The following is a 21,147-nucleotide window of genomic DNA, read 5'->3' as shown; positions in this document are numbered from 1 at the left end:
GCTATACTACCCATACTGGGGCAGCTATATTACCTATGCTGGAGCAGCTATACTACCTATGCTGGAGCAGCTATACTACCTATGCTGGGGCAGCTATACTACCTATGCTGGGGCAGCTATACTACCTATGCTGGGGCAGCTATACTACCTATGCTGGGGTAGCTATGCTGCCTATGCTGGGGCAGCTATACTACCCACACTGGGGCAGCTATACTACCCACGCTGGGGCAGCTATACTACCCACGCTGGGGCACCTATACTACCCATGCTGGGGCAGCTATACTACCCATACTGGGGCAGCTATACTACCCATACTGGGGCAGCTATATTGCCTATACTGGGGCAGCTGTACTACTTATACTGGGGAACTATACTACCTATACTGGGGCAACTTTATTACCTATACACGCCCACTTTCCAGTGCATAGACATGCCCCTTTTTTGACCATGCCCCTGGTTTTGGCCACGCCCCCTGATGTCACAGCTACCCCTGCAAACGATCCAGAACCTGCATAGCACCCCCTGTTCCTGGAGCCGCCGCTGCCTTCCCTTGTTGTTTTCACATAATAGTTCTTCCTTCCCTTGCATTTCTTTTGTGCTGCCTCTCACCTCTTAACTCAAGTGCTCCTTCTCCTAGAGATGAGCGTAATGACCTAATTACGATTTTGCGAAATTTCGCGTAATTAGTGTAATTACGATTATGGCCGTAAGTACATAATCGTAATGAAGAAGGATTTCGCGAAATTTCGCGTAAGCGTAATTTTCGCGTAATTTTCGCATTACAGTCGTATCATGCCGTAATTTCGCATTAAACGCTACCGTAATTTCGCGTTAAACCGTAACGCTCCGTATAATATAAAAAAGCCGCCGACTTTAAGGGTTAATAGCAAAGCCCCCTTAAATGCTAAGAGCCTCAAATTTGGAGAATATATTAAGGAGATCAGGAGGAATAAGAGGAAAAAAAATTTTTTCAAAAAGACCTTATAGTTTTTGAGAAAATCGATGTTAAAGTTTCAAAGGAAAAATGTAAACATTTAAAAACCCGCCGACTTTAACGGTTAATAGCAAAGCCTGCTTAAAGTTTAGGAACACCAAATTCCCAGGGTATATTAAGGGGATCAGTGGGAATAAGAGGAAATTTTTTTTTTTCAAAAAGACCTTATAGTTTTTGAGAAAATCGATTTTTAAGTTTCAAGGGCGAAAATGTCTTTTAAATGCGGAAAATGTCAGTTTTTTTTGCACAGGTAACAATAGTGTATTATTTTCATAGATTCCCCCAAGTGGGAAGAGTTTTACTTACTTCGTTCTGAGTGTGGGAAATATAAAAAAAAAACGACGTGGGGTCCCCCCTCCCAGACCTCTTTAACCCCTTGTCCCCCATGCAGGCTGGGATAGCCAGAATGCGGAGCACCGGCCGCGTGGGGCTCCGCACCCTGACTATACCAGCCCGCATGGTCCATGGATTGGGGGGTCTCGGAAGGGGAGGGGCAGCCAAGCTTTCCCCTCCCCCTCCGAGCCCTTGTCCAATCCAAGGACAAGGGGCTCTTCTCCACCTCCGATGGGCGGTGGAGGTGGAGGCCGCGATTTCCTGGGTGGGGGGTTCATGGTGGAATCTGGGAGTCCCCTTTAAAAAAGGGTCCCCCAGATGCCCACCCCCCCTCCCAGGAGAAATGAGTATAGAGGTACTTGTAGTACCCCTTACCCATTTCCTTTAAGAGTTAAAAGTAAATAAACACACAAACACATAGAAAAAGTATTTTAATTGAACAAAAAACATAACCACGAAAAAAGTCCTTTAATATTCTTAATTAACCATTAATACTTACCTGTCCCTTTAAATAAATGATCCCACGCAATATCCTCGGAAATGTTCTATCAGTTACAATGTAACAAAGTTATTATGTAACAACTTTGTTACATTGTAACTACGCCGCACCCGACGCCACTCGCCGCTCAGCCGCCGCATACGCGTCGGTGCAGGACGCTAAGTCCCCGCAGCTCCCGCTGTCCACCCCGCCCACATCTGTCACCCACATGTCACCCACATGTGGGTGACATGTGGGTGACATGTGGGAGAGGCGGGGAGGGCAGCGGAGCCGGCGGGGACTTAGCGTCCTGCACGGACCCGACAGAGCTCTGAGCTATATAGCTCAGAGCTCTGAGAAGCATCTTTGTATTTGGGCTCCAAGGAGCCCCATTGGTCCTTAGCAGACCAATGGGGTTCCTTCAAATCAGAAGGAACCCCATTGGTCTGCTAAGGACCAATGGGGCTCCTTGGAGCCCAAATACAAAGATGCTTTCGAGAGCTCTGAGCTATAGCTCAGAGCTCTGTCGGGTCCTGCAGCGCAGACGCGGAGGCAGCGGCGGTGAGTGACGTCGGGTGCGGCGTAGTTACAATGTAACAAAGTTGTTATATTGTAATAACTTTGTTACATTGTAACTGATAGAACATTTCCGAGGATATTGCGTGGGATCATTTATTTAAAGGGACAGGTAAGTATTAATGGTTAATTAAGAATATTAAAGGACTTTTTTCGTGGTTATGTTTTTTGTTCAATTAAAATACTTTTTCTATGTGTTTGTGTGTTTATTTACTTTTAACTCTTAAAGGAAATGGGTAAGGGGTACTACAAGTACCTCTATACTCATTTCTCCTGGGAGGGGGGTGGGCATCTGGGGGACCCCTTTTTGAAGGGGACTCCCAGATTCCACCATGAACCCCCCACCCAGGAAATCGCGGCCTCCACCTCCACCGCCCATCGGAGGTGGAGAAGAGCCCCTTGTCCTTGGATTGGACAAGGGCTCGGAGGGGGAGGGGAAAGCTTGGCTGCCCCTCCCCTTCCGAGACCCCCCAATCCATGGACCATGCGGGCTGGTATAGTCAGGGTGCGGAGCCCCACGCGGCCGGTGCTCCGCATTCTGGCTATCCCAGCCTGCATGGGGGACAAGGGGTTAAAGAGGTCTGGGAGGGGGGACCCCACGTCGTTTTTTTTTAATATTTCCCACACTCAGAACGAAGTAAGTAAAACTCTTCCCACTTGGGGGAATCTATGAAAATAATACACTATTGTTACCTGTGCAAAAAAAACTGACATTTTCCGCATTTAAAAGACATTTTTGCCCTTGAAACTTAAAAATCGATTTTCTCAAAAACTATAAGGTGTTTTTGAAAAAAAAATTTATCCTCTTATTCCCACTGATCCCCTTAATATACCCTAGGAATTTGGTGTTCCTAAACTTTAAGCAGGCTTTGCTATTAACCGTTAAAATCGGCGGGTTTTTAAATGTATACATTTTTACTTTGAAACTTTAACATCGATTTTCTCAAAAACTATAAGGTCTTTTTGAAAAAAAAATTTTTCCTCTTATTCCTCCTGATCTCCTTAATATATTCTCCAAATTTGAGGCTCTTAGCATTTAAGGGGGCTTTGCTATTAACCCTTAAAGTCGGCGGCTTTTTTATATTATACGGAGCGTTACGGTTTAACGCGAAATTACGGTAGCGTTTAATGCGAAATTACGGCATGAACGAAACGCGAAATTTCGCGTTGAAAATTACGCTTACGGTATTTTCAATTACGATTTTAATGGCAATTTTGCTACGCTAATTTCGCATCGTAATCGCAAATTTCGCATGCGTAATTATAGTAATGCGAAATTACGAAAATTTCAGCTCAACTCTACCTTCTCCCCATGTCATTCTAAGTGCAGAGTGGCATCTGGCTATCTGTTTGTGTTGAATAGAGAGCACTGACAAAAAAAAGAGCTTCCTATGCAGGGGGAGCTGACACCCACCTTCACACTGTACACATAACACAAAAGCAGCAATGAATGGTCAACAGAAAAAAACTGAAATAGAAGGGCACACAGTACAAGCTCTGCTTTGGCTATTATAGCAGGAAGTTATCAGGGACAGCCATCTTTGTGATAGAGGTAGTGTAACAGATCTGGGGTTCTCTGTTCCCTAGGACTGAGTTCCCTGTTTCTGTTGAGAGAGGGAAGACCAGGAGACCAATAGTGCAGTATCGTTAGTGCCTTGGAGGTTCAATTCAAAGACGATTGAATACTCACAAGGAGGGGTTGCAGTCCTGCAACTACCGTATGCACAGGAGGGAAATTTGGACCGTTCCCGCTCGGTCTACCGGTCCGCTCTGGAGCCGGGCGATCGCTCTCCTCCTGTGGTCCTCTTATCACTAGAACGGGTCCCAAATGTAGTGGAGGTTTACACCTCTGTAGGAGGTATTGGAGTATTGGATAGGGGTTGTGGGGAGGCGCCCAAGATGTAGGTACTAGGTGAGTTTTAAAACGTAATAAAAAATAAAATAAAAAATAAAAAAAGAGGTTTCTTACCTCTATTGAGTCTTTATTAAAAAACAGTTATACTGTTGACAAGGCGTTTCACGGGACCAAGCCCGCTTCCTCAGGTTAATAAAAAAACAGAGAACCTTTAGATTAGCCGTGTTGTGCGTGGGTGGCGCGCCATTGCACAATGGCGCCCACACGGCTAATCTGAAGGTTTTCTGTTTTTTATTGACTTGAGGAAGCGGGCTTGGTCCCGTGAAACGCGTTGTCAACAGTATAACCGTTTTTTAATAAAGACTCCCTGTTATCCATCCTGGTCAGTCATCAATAGAGGTAAGAAACCTCTTTTTTATTTTTTTTATTACGTTTTAAAGCTCACCTAGTACCTACATCTTGGGCGCATCTCCACAACCCCTATCCAATCTTTGTGATAGTGGTCACTACAGGCATGTGGCTACAGTGCCTTTTTGTTGAATTTGGCCTAGCAGATAGACCTTATCTTAAATGCCACTTTCTTGGAATTCTATGTTACTATTTTGCTTTGAAGGGTTAAACATCAAGTTTGAAGAGATAGCTCTCTCATTGTGATCTGCTGCTACAGGTTTTGTTTATTCAGCTCTCCTATGAAGTTCTGATTACCTTTAGGTTCATACACACCTACCAACTATCTGTCCAACTATCTATCAAACTTGTCTGTTAAGCCCCGTACAACTTTTGTTGTGAAACAAGTTGCAACAACTAAAATTAGCAAAAGTATTTTGCTATTGTTCAAACAGCTGATAAGACTGATAATGATAAGAAGTCAATCCTACAATCCAAATATTTTTTTAGTTGTTTTAACTTGTTTCACAACAAAACTGTTTGACAATTGTGCTGCATAAAAGACCGCTGTTGAGTGTGTGAATGGGGCTTAATGCTGGGCATACACGGTGCAATAGTCAACCGATGGCTCGATTGATAAGATCCAACCTATCCGATACCCCGCCGGATCGATTCTGCGCTCGATACCGGTGGGGTGAACAATGGAAATAAACAAAGCGCTGATTAAAAGCGCCGGTGGGGGCGAGCGGGAATCGATGCCGGCGCAGAATTGCACCGTGTATGCCCAGCATTACAGACAAGTTTGGCAGATAGTTGGTAGCTGTGTATGAAACTTTTTCAAGCTCTTATCTGTTGTCTATTGTCTGTTCCTCTCAGTCACACAAGTTTTGTTACCTCTAATCAGTGGTGTATCTACCATAAGGCTGCAGGTGCTCACAGCACCGGGTGTAGCCATGGCTAGGGGTGTCGTTGTGGTGCTCAGTCACTGTGTTCTTCCGCCTGGGACCTTTTTTCATAGTTAGGGGAACATTCGGGAAAAAAAGCAGCATGCAGTGCAGGGGACTGTACTACTTCCTACACTTGATGTAGCACCCCTCCCCCTTTCTGTCCCATGGGCAATGTCTTGCCTTGCTCTCTACACACAGCCTGCAGTGAGTGAATGTTCAGAGCCATGGGCATCCGCACATATGGCAAAATCGGGCATCTGCCCGACCCTGGCCGCCCGCTGCCCCCCCCCCCCCCCCCGGCCGCGTGCCCGTGCGACCAGCAGCGCAGAGAAGAGGGAGAGCTATGTGCAGATAGCGGGTAAGGGCGGACGTCTCCCCCCCTTCCCTCACCTTAGGGGGCTTGCTCTCCCCTCCGGAGTCCGGAACGAAGTGTGCAGCGGCTGGGCAGCAGGCGGAACTTACCTCGTCTCGCTCCTGCGCCGGAAGTTCTGTTGCCGCACTCTGGTCTGGACCAGACCAGAGTAGCGGCTAATCCATTCAGCGCCTGCGACGAGACGAGGTAAGTTCCGCCCGCTGCCCAGCCGCTGCACACTTCGTTCCAGACTCTGGAGGGGAGAGCGAGGGAGGGAGAGCCCCCTAAGGTGAGGGAAGGGGGGGGAGACGTCCGCCCTTCCCCACTTTCCACACATAGCTCTCTCTCTTCTCTGCGCTGCTCCCCTCCTGCTGGGGCAAACCTGGCTACTTATTCTGGGGACATACACCCCTGCCTACATATACTGGGCACATATACTCCTGGCTATACATACTGGGGCATATACCCCTGCCTACATCTACTGGGACATATACCCCTGCCTACATATACTGGGACATATATCCCTGCCTACATATACTGGGCACATATACCCCTGACTACATATACTGGGCACATATACCCCTGCCTACATATACTGGGCACATATACCCCTGGCTATATATACTGGGACATATACCCCTGACTACATATACTGGGACATAAACATCTGCCTACATATACTGGGCACATATACCCCTGACTACATATACTGGGCACATATACCCCTGCCTACATATACTGGCCTGGGGACATATACCTCTAGCTACATATACTGGGGACATATACCTCTGGCTACATATACTGGGGACATATACCCCTGCCTACATATACTGGGGACATATACCTCTGGCTACATATACTGGGGACATATACCCCTGCCTACATATACTCATGATTGCTGAATTTGTCTTGTTTGGGGCCTCATGATTGCTGAATTTGTCTTGTTGGGGGCCTCTTGATTGCTGAATTTGTCTTGTTGGGGGCCTCATGATTGCTGAGTTGGTCATGTTGGGGGCCTCATGATTGCTGAATTTGTCTTGATGAGGGCCTCATGATTGCTGAATTTGTCTTGTTGGGGGTCACTAGTGATGGGCGAACACCTGGATGTTCGGGTTCGGGAAAGTTCGCCGAACATGGCCGAGATGTTCGGCATGTTCGGGCCGAACCCCGAACTTTCCGAACATCCAGCTTTTGGGGGCCCTATGGGGTCGCAGGCATAAGGGGGGAGCATGCCCCGATCGCGGGGGGGGGTCGGAAATTCCCCCCACCCCCTCCGCTAGCGCTCCCCCCTCTGCCCGCTTCCCCATAACAAAGTTTCAAGAAGTACCTGCTGTGTCCGGTGGTAGTGTGGGTGGCTGGCAGTGGGCGGCACTATGCAGTGACTGAATGAGGAGGAGGAGTCCGGAGAGTGACGCGTTGAGGGAGGCCGGGCAGCGGGCGGTTCAGCAGTGAACCGCCCGCTGCCCGGCCTCCCTCAACGCGTCACTCTCCGGACTCCTCCTCCTCATTCAGTCACTGCATAGTGCCGCCCACTGCCAGCCACCCACACTACCACCGGACACAGCAGGTACTTCTTGAAACTTTGTTATGGGGAAGCGGGCAGAGGGGGGAGCGCTAGCGGAGGGGGTGGGGGGAATTTCCGACCCCCCCCCCGCGATCGGGGCATGCTCCCCCCTTATGCCTGCGACCCCATAGGGGGGCCGTATTCGGCCGAACAGGGCCCTGTTCGGCCGAACAGGGGCCCTGTTCGGCCCTGTTCGGCGGCCATTAGAAGTTCGGGGCGAACCCGAACTTAAAAGGCCGAACACCATCAGGTGTTCGGCCGAACGCGAACATCACCCGAACAGGGTGATGTTCTGCAGAACCCGAACAGTGGCGAACACTGTTCGCCCAACACTAGGGGTCACATGATTGCTAACTGCGAGACTATGGAAAAAGCTGAATCATCATCATATGAGACAATAGCATTAAACCTACTTTTTCCGCTTTTTAAAACAGAAAATGAAACTGGGAGGTTCTAAAAAAATGAATACATTTTTCAGGAGTAGGATGGATGAAATTGTTTATCTTCACAGTTTATTTTCAACTTGGATTTTCCATAATGTTCATGTATGAGTTAAAACGTTTGTATATAGTTTAAATTGCTGTTGGCACTTTGTGATAGTAAAGTGACTTTGCAGTTTGGACACTCGACCTCCAAAGGGTTCGCCACCACTGTCCTAATCTAATGTCCCACCATTGCTTAGTTCATGTAAACTTGTCTCCACCCACGACCACACCCACATTCTGGTTCATGACCACACCCATTCTTCGGTGCGGCGCACTATGCGCGCCGCATGACGCAGCTAAATTTTTTGGCGCGCTACATGCGGCACACAACACCACCCCAAATTTTCTGCGGACGCCCATGTTCAGAGCAGCATGGTATGTAGAGAAAATGATTGTTGTGCTGCAGCTGGGACATTAGCAGGGAGAGGTGGCAGGATGTGTTTAGTGCTTCAGACGTTGCCTGTCATTAGTAGAGTGTCCTGGACTATTAATTATTTATCCTGATCAGAGTAACTAGTCAACAATGCAGGGCAGTCTGCTGCTGCAGAAGCCAGTGATACAGGTGCTGACTGCTGACTTTTGTAGTGAACAGAGAAGCAAGCTCCAGGCAATTTAGATTAGCTTGATTGCAAGTAATCTTATCTCTTTTTCCAGCTCCCCCTCCCACCCTGTTGTCTTCCCCATGACCCTTTCTCCTTTTCAAATTTTAGTGGCTGCTTTTTAACAACATGTACCTGCGAAACAGCACTAGTGATGTCTGCAGTTTTGGTGAAAGGTCTTCCTGCCATTTCTCCTCTCCCACCAGGCTCTCTGTCTTGTGCCTCTACCTCTTTATCCCCCCATCCTCCTATACATCCCCCTCTTTCGTATGTCCCCCTTTTCTGACTGTCCTCAGAGGAGCTCACAATCTAATCCTACCATAGTCATAGTCTAATGTCCTACCATATTATTATTGTGTATTTATATAGTACTGACATCTTCTGCAGCACTGTATAGAGTATAGAGTTGCATAACCGTTCCATCCACATCCTGGTGACTCCTTTTCCCCCCAAACCCCCCATAATTTGCATCAAACCTGCTCAGCATCCAGGGGCGTAGCAATAGGGGTTGCAGAGGTTGCGACTGCATCTGGGCCCTTGGGCCAGAGTGGCCCCAAAGGGCTCTCCCCAACTACAGTATTAGCTCTCTATTGGTCCTATGCTGGTAATTATCACTTCTATAGATACTTTGAATAGTGGTAATTATTAACAAACTATATCCCATCCCCTTCTTGAACTTCAGATACTGCATTTGTCATTAGCAAGTTTTGGTGCGCCGTATCAATTGTTATGTATAGAGTGCTTGGGGGGCCCCATTGTAAAACTTGCACTGGGGCCCATAGCTCCTTAGCTACACCACTGTCAGCATCCCAACCCTCCAATCAAAAACATTGGTTGTTGTTGGAGGGGGGGGGGGGAGTCTGTAAATAATCAGCACCAGGTGTCAAACTCCCTAGGTAGCCACTGTCTCTATTAATTAAAGAGAATTACTGCAATATGACTTCACCTGAATTCAGAAAGGTATTTTTTCACCACTAAATTAATATTAGCTTTCACAGGGTAAAGAGGAAACAGGCAACACATGCTAGTTATATGCAGGTTCTATATATATACAGTACATCATATCGTATTACGCTACAAGTTGCTTAACCACTTTACCCCCCGCGGTACGGATTTCTCCGTCCCTTTTTCCACCCTTAAAAAACCAAGGGACGGAGAAATCCGTACTTCCCGCGCTACTGCCGCTGTCGGCGAGTGGACGGCGGCGTGCACGAGCGGTGCTTGCCGCTTGTGCGTGCGTTCCCACCGCTCGTGCACGCAGCCGTCCACTCGCCCGGAGATCAATGAACGGGAAAATCCATTACCGTTCGTTGATCTAAGCTCCTGCAATGATCTGCTGCTTCTATGAGAAACAGCGCGACCTGTAACCTTCCGGAAGCTTACAGGTCGCATGAAAACAAACTCACTGTAGTAAAACTACACCCTAAAGCATTTTACATATACAAAAACATTAGTTTTACACAATAAATTAACTCATTACCTCCCACACTCCCCAATTTATTTATTTTTTGTAATTAAAAAAAAAAAATACAATAAAAAAAAACATAAATAGTTACCTTAGGGACTGAACTTTTTAAATATTTATGTCAAGAGGGTATAACACTGATACTTTATAAACTACGGGCTTGTAATTAGGAATGGATGCAAAACTGAAAAAATGCACCTTTATTTCCAAATAAAATATTGGTGCCAAACATTGCGATAGGGACATAATTTAAATGGTTTTATAACCGGGACAAATGGGCAAATACATTTCATGGGTTTTAATCACAGTAGCATGCATTATTTAAAAAACTATAATGGCAGAAAACTGAAAAATAATATTTTTTTCCCACATTTTTTCCTATTTTCCCATTAAATCACATTTAGAATAAAATAATTATTGGCATAATGTCCCACCTAAAGAAAGCCTAATTGGTGGTGAAAAAAACAAGATATAGTTCATTTCATTGCGATAAGTAATAATAAAGTTATAGACAAATGAATGGAAGGAGCGCTGAAAGGTGAAAATTGCTCTGGTGTTCAAGGGGTAAAACCCCTCAGAGGTTAAGTGGTTAAGGTACACTTTGTTGGTAAGGTGTCTTTTTAAATGGTTGAATAGTCTATTGTACATACTGTAACTGGTTTGGAAAAAGAAATAAGTCTATGCATTTCATAGGGGGTAGATTAGAAAGTAGTGATTTAATTGTTTATCATAGGACAGCAAGGACATCTAGTGGTCTTGCAGAAAAATACACTCTTAATTTCACTGCAAATTCATGGGTTTAGCAGTGAAGGATTTCATTTTGAGCAGGAGTTCCTGTAGAAATCAAATATTGCATTTTCAGAGTGAGCAAATGTATAAACATATTGCTGTGTGAGTACAAATGTGCATGTTGGAATGCATTTTCTTCCAACTTCTCTGAAAATCTTTTATAATTAAATCTCTCTTCTAAAAAAATGTGGAATGAGAAAGACAACTAAAGTAGGTGGCACATTGTAAACAGCACACTTGCCTTAGCAGCACTAGAGTCACAGGCTTAAATTTCAGACATGACCCTATTAGCATGGAGTTTGCATGTTCTTTCTACATTTTCATTTCCTCCAGACACTCTGATTCCCACCTACATCCCCAAAACATAGTGATAAATTGATTAGTTCTCCTGGCCTTGAACTATGGTAGAGACATTAGACAATGATTATATATGTGAGTGTCTCTGAGGGCCAGTTAATCACATATAGTATCACATACCTGCTCCCCACACTTAAAGAGAACCTGAACTGAAAATAAAAAGTCAAAATAACCATACACAGGTCATACTTACCTCCTGTGTAGTCTACTTATCAATCTCTTTCTCCTCTCCTGCGCCCTGTTTGTCCACTGTAGAGATGGCCCGAACGGTTTGCAGAATCCAAGCGGTTCGCGAACTGCGAACACATAGCGAGTTTGACCCGCCCCCTATACCACATCATTGGCTAACCTTTGACCCTCTACATCACAGTCAGCAGACACATGGCAGCCAACAAGGCTGCACTCCCTCCTGGACACCCCCCCCCCCCCATAAGAACGCCGCAGCGTCGGCCATGTTCTCACTCTACTGATCTTGCTATAGTGAAAGGAAGGGACAGAGCTTGCTGGAGATAGGGAAATCGCTAGTTAGGCTGTTGTTAGCTGACTCCTTGCTGATATTTGTTGCTGAAAGCACATAAAAACAGTTCTTTTGAGAGCTAATGTTCTTCTGATGTGTTTGTGTGTGTTTGTGTGTGCCACAGTGACTGACACTTTATATATACAGCACTGTCTGTATTGTGCCAGGCCCAGCACACTGTATTATACCAGTCACTGCATACATTTCACTGCATCTGTGTGACTGCACGCTGTATTATACTAGTCACTGCATACCTTTCACGGCATCTGTGTGACTGCATGCTGTATTATACCAGTCACTGCATACCTTTCACAGCATATGTGTGACTGCACACTGTATTATGCCAGTCAGTGCATACATTTCACTGCATCTTTGTGACTGCAAACTGCATTATACCAGTCACTGCATACCATTCACTGCATCTGTGTGACTGCACACTGTATTATACCAGTCAGTGCATACCTTTCACTGCATCTATGTGACTGCACACTGTATTATACTAATCACTGCATACCTTTCAAGACATCTGTGTGAATGCACGCTGTATTATACCAGTCACTGTATACCTTTCACGGCATCTGTGACTCCCTCTCCGGACTGGAATCGAACCCTAATTCCCTGGCCATTACCCGTGGTCACCATGGTACTGATGGTACTGAGAAAATACCATGGAAAGTTTATCACACAGTTGAATGAATGGCAAACTTGCCCTCCATAACAGATTCTTGTTGAAGGAACTGCCCAGACAGCAGAAAAAGTAATTTAAAAAAAATGGATGTAAGCTTTAACAATGGTGGAGAAAGAACCATCGAAAGTTGATGAGGCAGTCAGACATCCAAATGCATCGTCGCCATCACGGGGACGTGCGATCGGCCCAAGGTTATTTAGACAGCTCTCGTCGGCAGGTATTAGCTCTGGAATTACCACAGTTATCAAAGTAACATATATCAGGGGGAAAAAATAGTAGAAATTTATAAGTTACTTCAATTTTCAATTATTAAAAAAAACAAAAAACGTATTTTTCAATTTTCATCATCATGGCCTGCACTCTCGCCAACGTGCACACGAGCATGGCCATCACTACACAAACACTGCCGCTGAGAGGACTGACATTTTATGTCCTGGGAGTGTCAACTAATAACTACCCTTTGCGGCTGTTTGCGGTGGTGCATTAAACCGTGAGTTTGGTCTGTGTGAAGCAGTACACTACTTACACTACCTGCTGATTCATGTATACACACGCAAGATGTGTATACTTTTGCTGACTAAACTAGGACCAGCATATATCGCTTTGGTATAGAAACTCGCTTCACTCTCTTCAGCAGAGAGAGTGTGCGTGTGAGGCGTGAATATGAGGCCCCTCCCTCCCCCGCTGCTGTGTCCTTCATGTCCTCTGGCCGTTTTTTCAGAAACGATTGACTGCTGAAGAGAGTGAAGCGGGTTTCTATACCAAAGCGATATATGCTAGTCCTGGTTTGGTCAGCAAAAGTTTGCGGTAAGTCTGCATTTTTACCATTTGGTGCTGGAGAGTGTTATAGAAGGGATCACCCACTGTTGGGAGTGGGGTGCACAGAGGTGTGCACACTTTTTCACATTTTTGCACAATTGTGCACAAACTTTTACATGTAGACCTGCAACATTTATATTGGATTACGCTATGTTGATTTTTTCCTGTTTTTTATGAGGATTATTTCAAGCAAAGCCTGGAGCTGGAAGTCTATGCAAAAAAAAAAAAAAAAAAAACGAGCCTTTTACACTGATCTATGATTTAATCAGCTACTATATCTGGTGAGCCTGCACTTTATCTGGGGCTCTGAGGTGACACAGAGAGTTGCACAAAGAGGTGTTGGTGAGGGAAACGCATTCTAAACTAGATTACGCTATGTTTTTTTCCATTTGTTATCTTTCCGAGTGGCATATAGGAAGAAAGAATACTGCTGGAGGAATATTCATCTGCTAAAGTGTGTTCTACTGATCTGTAACTCAATCAGCCATTAAACGTTGGTAAGAGTATTTATTATATATATAAAAAAATTGGATTGATGTTGCTGAAGAGACTGTGGGACTTTAATTACTAGGACTGCTGGGGAGTGAGCGCTGTACGTACTACTGTATATTTAAGTTTTGAGGATTTATACCCCCCCCATTCTGTATAGCGATCCTGCCCAACAGCTCAAAAAGCACTAAACACTAAAGGCAGCTATTATAGAGAGGAGCGCTCGTACCACTTTGTTTTGTCTATATTTTGCTCTGATTTTCTTAAATAGTCGATGCAAGTGGTAGCCAGCATGAGCCTGAGTCATTAACCGTTAGAGTATAATTCGAATGTTACTGAGCAAACCTTCTAAGGGTAAAAGTACATTTTTCACAAATAAAAAAAATTAAATGCACTGTTCCAAATTATAGGTTGTAATGAGCTAAAATGGTAATGCAGCATTAGGACATCATATTTACTGAAATCAAAAGGTAATTCAATTAAAAACATCTTAAAAGGTCAAGTTCCATAAGAACATAGGACCCCTTATTTCACAGCTGGGACAAGGTCCTCCAGCACCCAAGGGTGAGACACCAAAGTGCGACCCTCCCACCCCAGCCATCACACTGATTGCTATTAGACAAGGAGGCTCCCCAGGGCCCCCAACACCTTAAAGAGACACTGAAGCGAAAAAAATATATGATATAATGAATTGGTTGTGTACTATGAATAATTACTAGAAGATTAGCAGCAAAGAAAATATTCTCATATTTTTATTTTCAGGTATATGGTGTTTTTCTAACATTGCATCATTCTCTAAGATCTGCAGATTACACAATACTCAGCATTCAAAATGATTCTTTCAGAGCAGTCTGTGAACTAATGACCTCTCCTCTGTCAGATAAAAAGTAAACAGTTGAGATAATAAAAGTCAGAAGACAGCCCTCTCCAGGACTTTTGAAAGTCGTAGAATGAATGGCTTTTTTGCATAGAGATAACTGGAGTTTGTTAACTCTTCCTGTACTGGAAACAATTAGACTGATGTATCTGATCTTAATGTTTTATTTCTTAGCTGTACTACACATACAAATCATAATATCATAATTTTTTTTTTTGCTTCACTGTCTCTTTAATCTCTAGTTATCTGGCTTGCAGTCACTTCCATGTATCCCCTTTTCTTATTTCTCTCTGCTTCATACACCATAGGGGAATGATAGCTGAGTGAGTTGTGCACCCCCTACTACACTGCGCTCCGAGGCTGGGGCCTCTCTTGCCTCTGCCTCGGCCCGGCCCTGCCTTATTTGATAGTAGCTTTACAATTCTTGCATCTATTGAACTTGTGAGTTTTTAGAAAGTTTCTGCTGGAATTTCATTGCAGGATGTCAGAATAGCCTCCCAGAGCTGCTGTTTAGATGTAAACTCCCTCCCACTCTCATAGATCTTTTGCTTGGGATTGCTCCAAAGGTTCTCATTCTCAATAGGATTGAGGTTGGGAAGGATGGGGGCCACACCTTGAGTTTCTCTCCTTTTATGCCAATAGCAGCCAATGACGTAAAGGTAATCCTTGCAGTATGAGATGGTACATTGTCATGCACAATGATGATTTTATCACAGAAAATATGGTTCTTCTTTTTGTACCATGAAAGAAAGTGGTCTGTCAGAAACTTCACATACTTTTCAGAGGTCATTTTCACACCTTCAGGGACCCTATAGAGGCCAAACAGCTCTCTTCCCATGATTCCAACCCAAAACATTACTCCACCACAAACATTACTGTCACTTGCTGACAATGCAGCCTTGTTGGGAATGTGGTGGCTTTTAACCAACCACCCACCACTCCATCCTACTGGACCATTAAGAGTTGCACGGCACTTATCAGTAAATAAGACTGTTTGAAAACTAGTCTTCTTGTAGCTCTGGGCCGACTGCAGCTGTTTCTGCTCGAGTCGTGAGCTTAGCTTAGGGGCGGTTGAATAGAAGGTTTATGCACTAAAATCCTCTGGAAAATACTGCACTCTGATGTTTGTAGGGACACCAGCAGCTTTAAATATGTGCTTGCTGCTTTGTAATGGCATTTTAGCAACTGTTCTCTTAATCTAATGTACTGTATTTGTTTGCTGGAACCCTTCCTCATTTTGCTTTTATCTGCACAAACCAATGTGTGATCTGAGTCAGCCACAAATCTTTTAAAATGATCATGAGAATATGAAAATTATTTCCTAGGCAATAACTCAGGAGACAAAAGCTACCGTAAACTGCATATGGGCCTAAGTTGCAGCTTTCTTAGGATAGGAAATGAGGGGCTGCAATTTCTACCTAATTCCCCTCTCTAGAAAACTATGTTTCACATATTGTTCTAGCAGTCGCTATTGTGTAATTTAACCAGTTCCTGCCAGAACAGCAATTAAAGTAAATTACAGACATTAAAAATCCAGATGTTCCAAACCTTTTCTTCTCTATCATAACTGTTTGTTTCATCAGTAAGATAGTTTAAGAAAGATATTTTATAAAAATATAATATATTGCCTTTAAAAAGATTTCACCATTTTCTAATGTAGCAATGACTTTAAATAAAACTTACAGATTTGCACATTTGTCTTCTATTGTCACAAAGATTGATTTCACAATGTAAGTAAACCAATTTATGGTTCGCAACAACTTTGAAGATTTGAACAGAGAAGAGTCCTCGTGAAGATACTCCATTTTCCACTAACTTGATATTTTCATCCTCTTTATTGGGACATCTGAAATACAAGAACAAAAATGTAAACACATGGCTATGTGTTGGAGCGAATCTAGAATTACCAAGATCAAGATAGTCTCGCATTAGAGATGAATGCACAGTATCAACCAGATTGTGCTGTTGTGTATGTTTTCATGAAAATGGCTGTCAGTGTCATTATATGGGATCACAAAAGTTTTAAAATCCTCTTTGGGAGATTTTAATTCATCCCTCCCCCTTTCTTTTACCATTGGCTTCACAGTATTGGGGTTTAACAGAGCAAAGGAAAACAAAATTAGGTGAATGTTCTGGTGCAGCTGAGGGGTGGGGAAAGGGTGAGGCAAACTTATATTAAAGGGAAGTTTGTATTTGCTTTTTAATGTTTGAATAAATAAAGGTTAGATAAGAAATATCCTGGTAGGGTTACCTGTTATGAGATCACATTAGCATAACACCAGCTCAAATTAATAATAATATGGCAGTCATGCTAGCCATGTATGTGTTGATTTTGAGCCAAACAGATTAATCCCTATCTGAAAGGTATTTAATAAGTGATTGGTTAGAAAAATAAAAAGTAGATAATGATGTAACACCCTGGCCCATGCTGCAGCTCGCAGGTTTAAAGGCTCCATTTAATTCAGAATTAGGAGTCCATCCCATGAATGACCAAGCTTTACAGATGCTTTAAAATGTAAGGTTGTCCAATGGCAGGGAATGATGTGAAATGTTCTTTTTACTGAATAACACATAGGTCCATATGCAATTCACTTTTTCACCTGTGTTTTCTCCAATGTGATAATTTTAAACTTGTCAATAAAATGCCTTTTAAGCCACCAGAAAGCAAGAAAATACTCAAAATAATTTTGATAGTACTTTTCCCCCTACTTTTTGGTACTTTTTCAGTTAAAAAGTGCTGGGAAGTTATTTTAAATCAAAGATGAAAAATGATCTCCTAGGAGAAAACTCAGGTGAAAAAGTGAATTGCATATGGCCCATAGTGAGAAACTAGAATAAATAACAAAATTAGTAAAAGCTTGATGTTATTTGGCATATACCTGAATGTAAGTCAACCTCATTTTTAAGTCTACTCCAATATTTGACCCTCTTAAGCTGGAATGTTTTATTGACTCAAGTATAAGTCTACCCAGCTAAGTTAGTTGCTGCACTTGGGGGCCAGGAAGGGTTAATGATTACACTGTATACAGTATTGCAGCCATTAACCCCTCCAGGCCCTCAAGTGCAGCAATTATTCACTCCCTTTCCTGCAGCCCAGTATTTCCTCAACCCTGCCCCTTTCCTTGATAATTATTGTGGCCAGGACTTCTTGGCATTTTATCAAGAAAGTATCACTTTCCACAGGGTAAATTGCTGAAAATGGGAATGTCACTAATAGTACACACAATACTCAGTGTTCTACGTGTTGCTTGTGACTCATGTATAAGTCGACCCCTACACTTTTATTTAGTGAGTCAGACCTACATTTCTAGTCTTATAGTCTAGTATATACGATATTTACTTTACACTTATTATTTCCCTACCTGTCCTTAATAATGTCATATCTTTTAGGGCTGTTTCCATTTCTATTTGGCGTGACATAGCAGTTTTTCATCAAAACAACAAACTGAGAAATATTTGTGCCATCGAGGATGACTCCAATATAGAGTGTCGCTGTTGCAGACATTAACACCGGTGCTTCATCATATGCTGATAAGTAATGCTCATCCTTGTACAGAACCATGTGAGCAGTGAAGTGGCCTGTTCCCTCCATGTTGAAACTCACTGAACTGTAATTACATTATATGTACAGTTGTAGATGAACGTAACAAAAAATGGCATTACATTCTTTTGCTTCCTGGAAAAACATGTCAATGAAAAGACAGTGGAGGTTCCACAACAGGGAAAGATATAGATAATATAATAAAGATAATCAGTTGGTATATCTCTAAGTGACCATTTGCAATCATGTTATCATGGCTCACTTCTGCATGCTATTGTAATAATCGGCTGGTCGTAACAGCACAATTGGTACTGCAAGGAACCCAAAAGGTGCGAGTGGAGTGGACAATTAGGATACCCCAGAATATGTATGAGTTTATTTGTGTAACAAGTGATTAGACTGCCGAGTGCTTATACACAGTAAATAAGTACAGCTTAGGGGTCAGACAGACGAGTGCTCAAAGGTCAGGCCGGGTCGCACACAGTAAATCAAATAACAGCTAAAGGGTCAGGCAGGTGAATCGTCAAATATCAGGCCGGGTCGTACACAGTATATCAATAACAGTTTAGGGATCAGGCAAGCGAATAGTCAAATATCAGGCCGGGTCGCACACAGTATATCAATAACAGTTTAGGGATCAGGCAAGCGAATAGTCAAATATCAGGCCGGGTCGTACACAGTATATCAATAACAGTTTTTGGATCAGGCAGGCGAATAGTCAAATATCAGGCCGGGTCGTACACAGTATATAAAATAACAGTTTAGGGGTCAGGCAGGGTAGTAGTCAAATATCAGGCCGGGTCATACAAAGTAATCAATACACAATAATAATAGTCTAGCTGACTGAGGAGTCACACAAGGTGACCAGCGGTGCCCTAGCTAACGCTATCACAGGCGAGGAGCGGCATTCCAGAAGCCTGTATATACCTGGCGCCTGCGTCACTTCCAGAACACCTGCCGCCTGGGTGAGTGAGAGGAATGCGTCCTGTGACGCATATGCGCCGCCCCGGGGTGAGAACGCTTGCGTCTGCGCACCTCCGGCAATGAGAGAGTAATGGGACGCAAACGCCTGGATTGTCGCAGGCACACGGATCAGGTAGTATCACTACACCTATCTAGGCTAATACAGGAAGCAGTGGTAGAGACAATGGCCCATATGCAATTCACTTATTCTCTTCAGTTTTCTCATAGGTGATATTTTCAAACATGTCAATAAAATGCATTTAAAACCACCAACAAGCAAGAAAATGATAGTCTTTTTCAACTATTTTTGGTACTTTTTCAATAGCAAAATGATGAAAAGTTATTTTAAATAGAAGATCAAAAATTATCCTAGGAGAAAACTCAGGTTAAAAGTGAATTGCATATGGGCCCAATGAGTCAGAGATTTACAGATCAATCACTTGATCAAATAGATCAAATTTTTTTCCATGAATACTCTTTGAGAAGAATTTCAAAGAAATACATTGATCATCTATAATGGAGGAAAATAAACACTGTCATCATGTGGATGCCCAGTCTGAATACTCAGTAACTCCAAGTCTTGTTCACTGTGTTTAGCAATCAATTTAATAAACTAAATAAAATGTGTAGTTACATTTGTTAGAAGACAGGAATATTAACAAATATTCAACTTTTTGTCTAACTGCATTGATATATACAGTACACAGTTGCCAGAAATGTTCACTGCTAGTATTCAGTTTACATTAAAGGGGTTATTTGTGTCATCGATAGTAGGTCTATAGGTGGTTTAACTTTTCAATTTGTTAGAAATCCTTGTCCTTGTGTGTACAGATACACCTCTATCCACTGGCAAACACATACCTGGAGGTATTGTGCCTAAGGCTGGGTCCACACTAGGTTGCAGGAAGGATCCTGCGGTCCATGATCCTGGCAAACCTGAACGCAAATTGATCCATGCAGCCCTTTTGCAGCATTCGTTTTTGATCCATTTGCGTTTTTTGGGAGGCCAAAAAACGAATGGTAGGAGTAGCAGGCAGGATGGGGATTGGCAACAGGCAGCGGGGAGGGGGGTCGTTCCCCCCCTCCCCTGGGTCCACCGTCCCAGCTCCCCCTCCAGCTAGTTTCAATGCTTAAATAATTTAAAATGAATCTACTCTATCAATGTAGCAAGCAGCGAGCTAATGTAGCAAGCGTCAGCGAGCAGGGAACTTATTTCCTTGCGTCCCACCACTGTCATGTCACTTCCTGTAATGTTGTTCATTGGACGGCATTGCAGGGAGTGACACGTCAGCAGTGGGATGCAAGGAAGTAAGTTCCCTGCTTGCCGCCGCTTGCTACATTGATAGTTTAGATTAATTTTAAATTATTTAAGTTATTGAAACTAGCTGGAGGGGGAGCGGGGACGTGGGATCCAGGTGAGGGCCTGACCAACTAACTTCGGCCCGACATCTTGCAGCATGCGTGACTGACCATGCAACCAATTTCCATCCTGAAATTGGTCGCTTTGTCGGTCGGGCATGCACTTGGTGGCACCAATTTTCATCCGATTTGATTATAATAATCCAATTGGATGGTTGCTCGGTCGCCAAATCGCCTGATGTATGGCCACTTTTACTCTTTATCTTTTAAGTGAGCCAATAAATGGTATCATCCTGATTTAAAACTGCCAAAAAAAGAAAATAATCACCTGTTTGAGCTTTTTATCGCTATTGTTATCACTGCGGCCAGATAAAAGTGTTTATTTTCCCCTTATTTTCAGGTGAGGTGCCTAGTTAGGCACTGGGTTTATTTTGCAAGAAAAACAAACACACAATGAATGGAGGCAAGTTCTAAGTAGGCTTTGTACTATACGTACCAAACCTTATCTCATCATGTCACGTCAGTTAATTAATGCTTTAAATTACTAATAGGAGACAGTGTGGCAACTGCATGTATAATAATCATAATGATATTGCACATAAACAAATTTTGAAGTAGTAAATTGGTGTATCAGGCCTCAGATCAGATTAGTTAAATTGTGACTGATGGCCAGGAACCTTGTGCCTGGAATAGTGGCTATTGTGTTGGTATCT

General features: G+C 43.4%; 1 protein-coding gene across 1 annotated transcript in view; it reads right to left on the bottom strand.

Moving 5' to 3' along the window:
• Window positions 1-15,020: 15,020 nt before the first annotated feature.
• Window positions 15,021-21,147, bottom strand: part of LOC137526118 (uromodulin-like) — a 49,708-nt gene continuing 43,581 nt past the window's right edge. The window contains exons 14-16 of the mRNA XM_068247337.1: window positions 17,934-18,179; window positions 16,255-16,417; window positions 15,021-15,236 (exon numbers count right to left, since the gene is read on the bottom strand). Of these exons, the coding sequence (XP_068103438.1) occupies window positions 15,021-15,236; window positions 16,255-16,417; window positions 17,934-18,179 (625 nt within the window). The remainder of the gene's footprint in view (window positions 15,237-16,254; window positions 16,418-17,933; window positions 18,180-21,147) is intronic.

This window comes from Hyperolius riggenbachi, chromosome 7 (genome assembly GCF_040937935.1).
Source record: "Hyperolius riggenbachi isolate aHypRig1 chromosome 7, aHypRig1.pri, whole genome shotgun sequence".
In the NCBI taxonomy this organism is placed as follows: domain Eukaryota; kingdom Metazoa; phylum Chordata; class Amphibia; order Anura; family Hyperoliidae; genus Hyperolius; species Hyperolius riggenbachi.
This window is presented reverse-complemented; position numbering and strand designations above follow the sequence as displayed.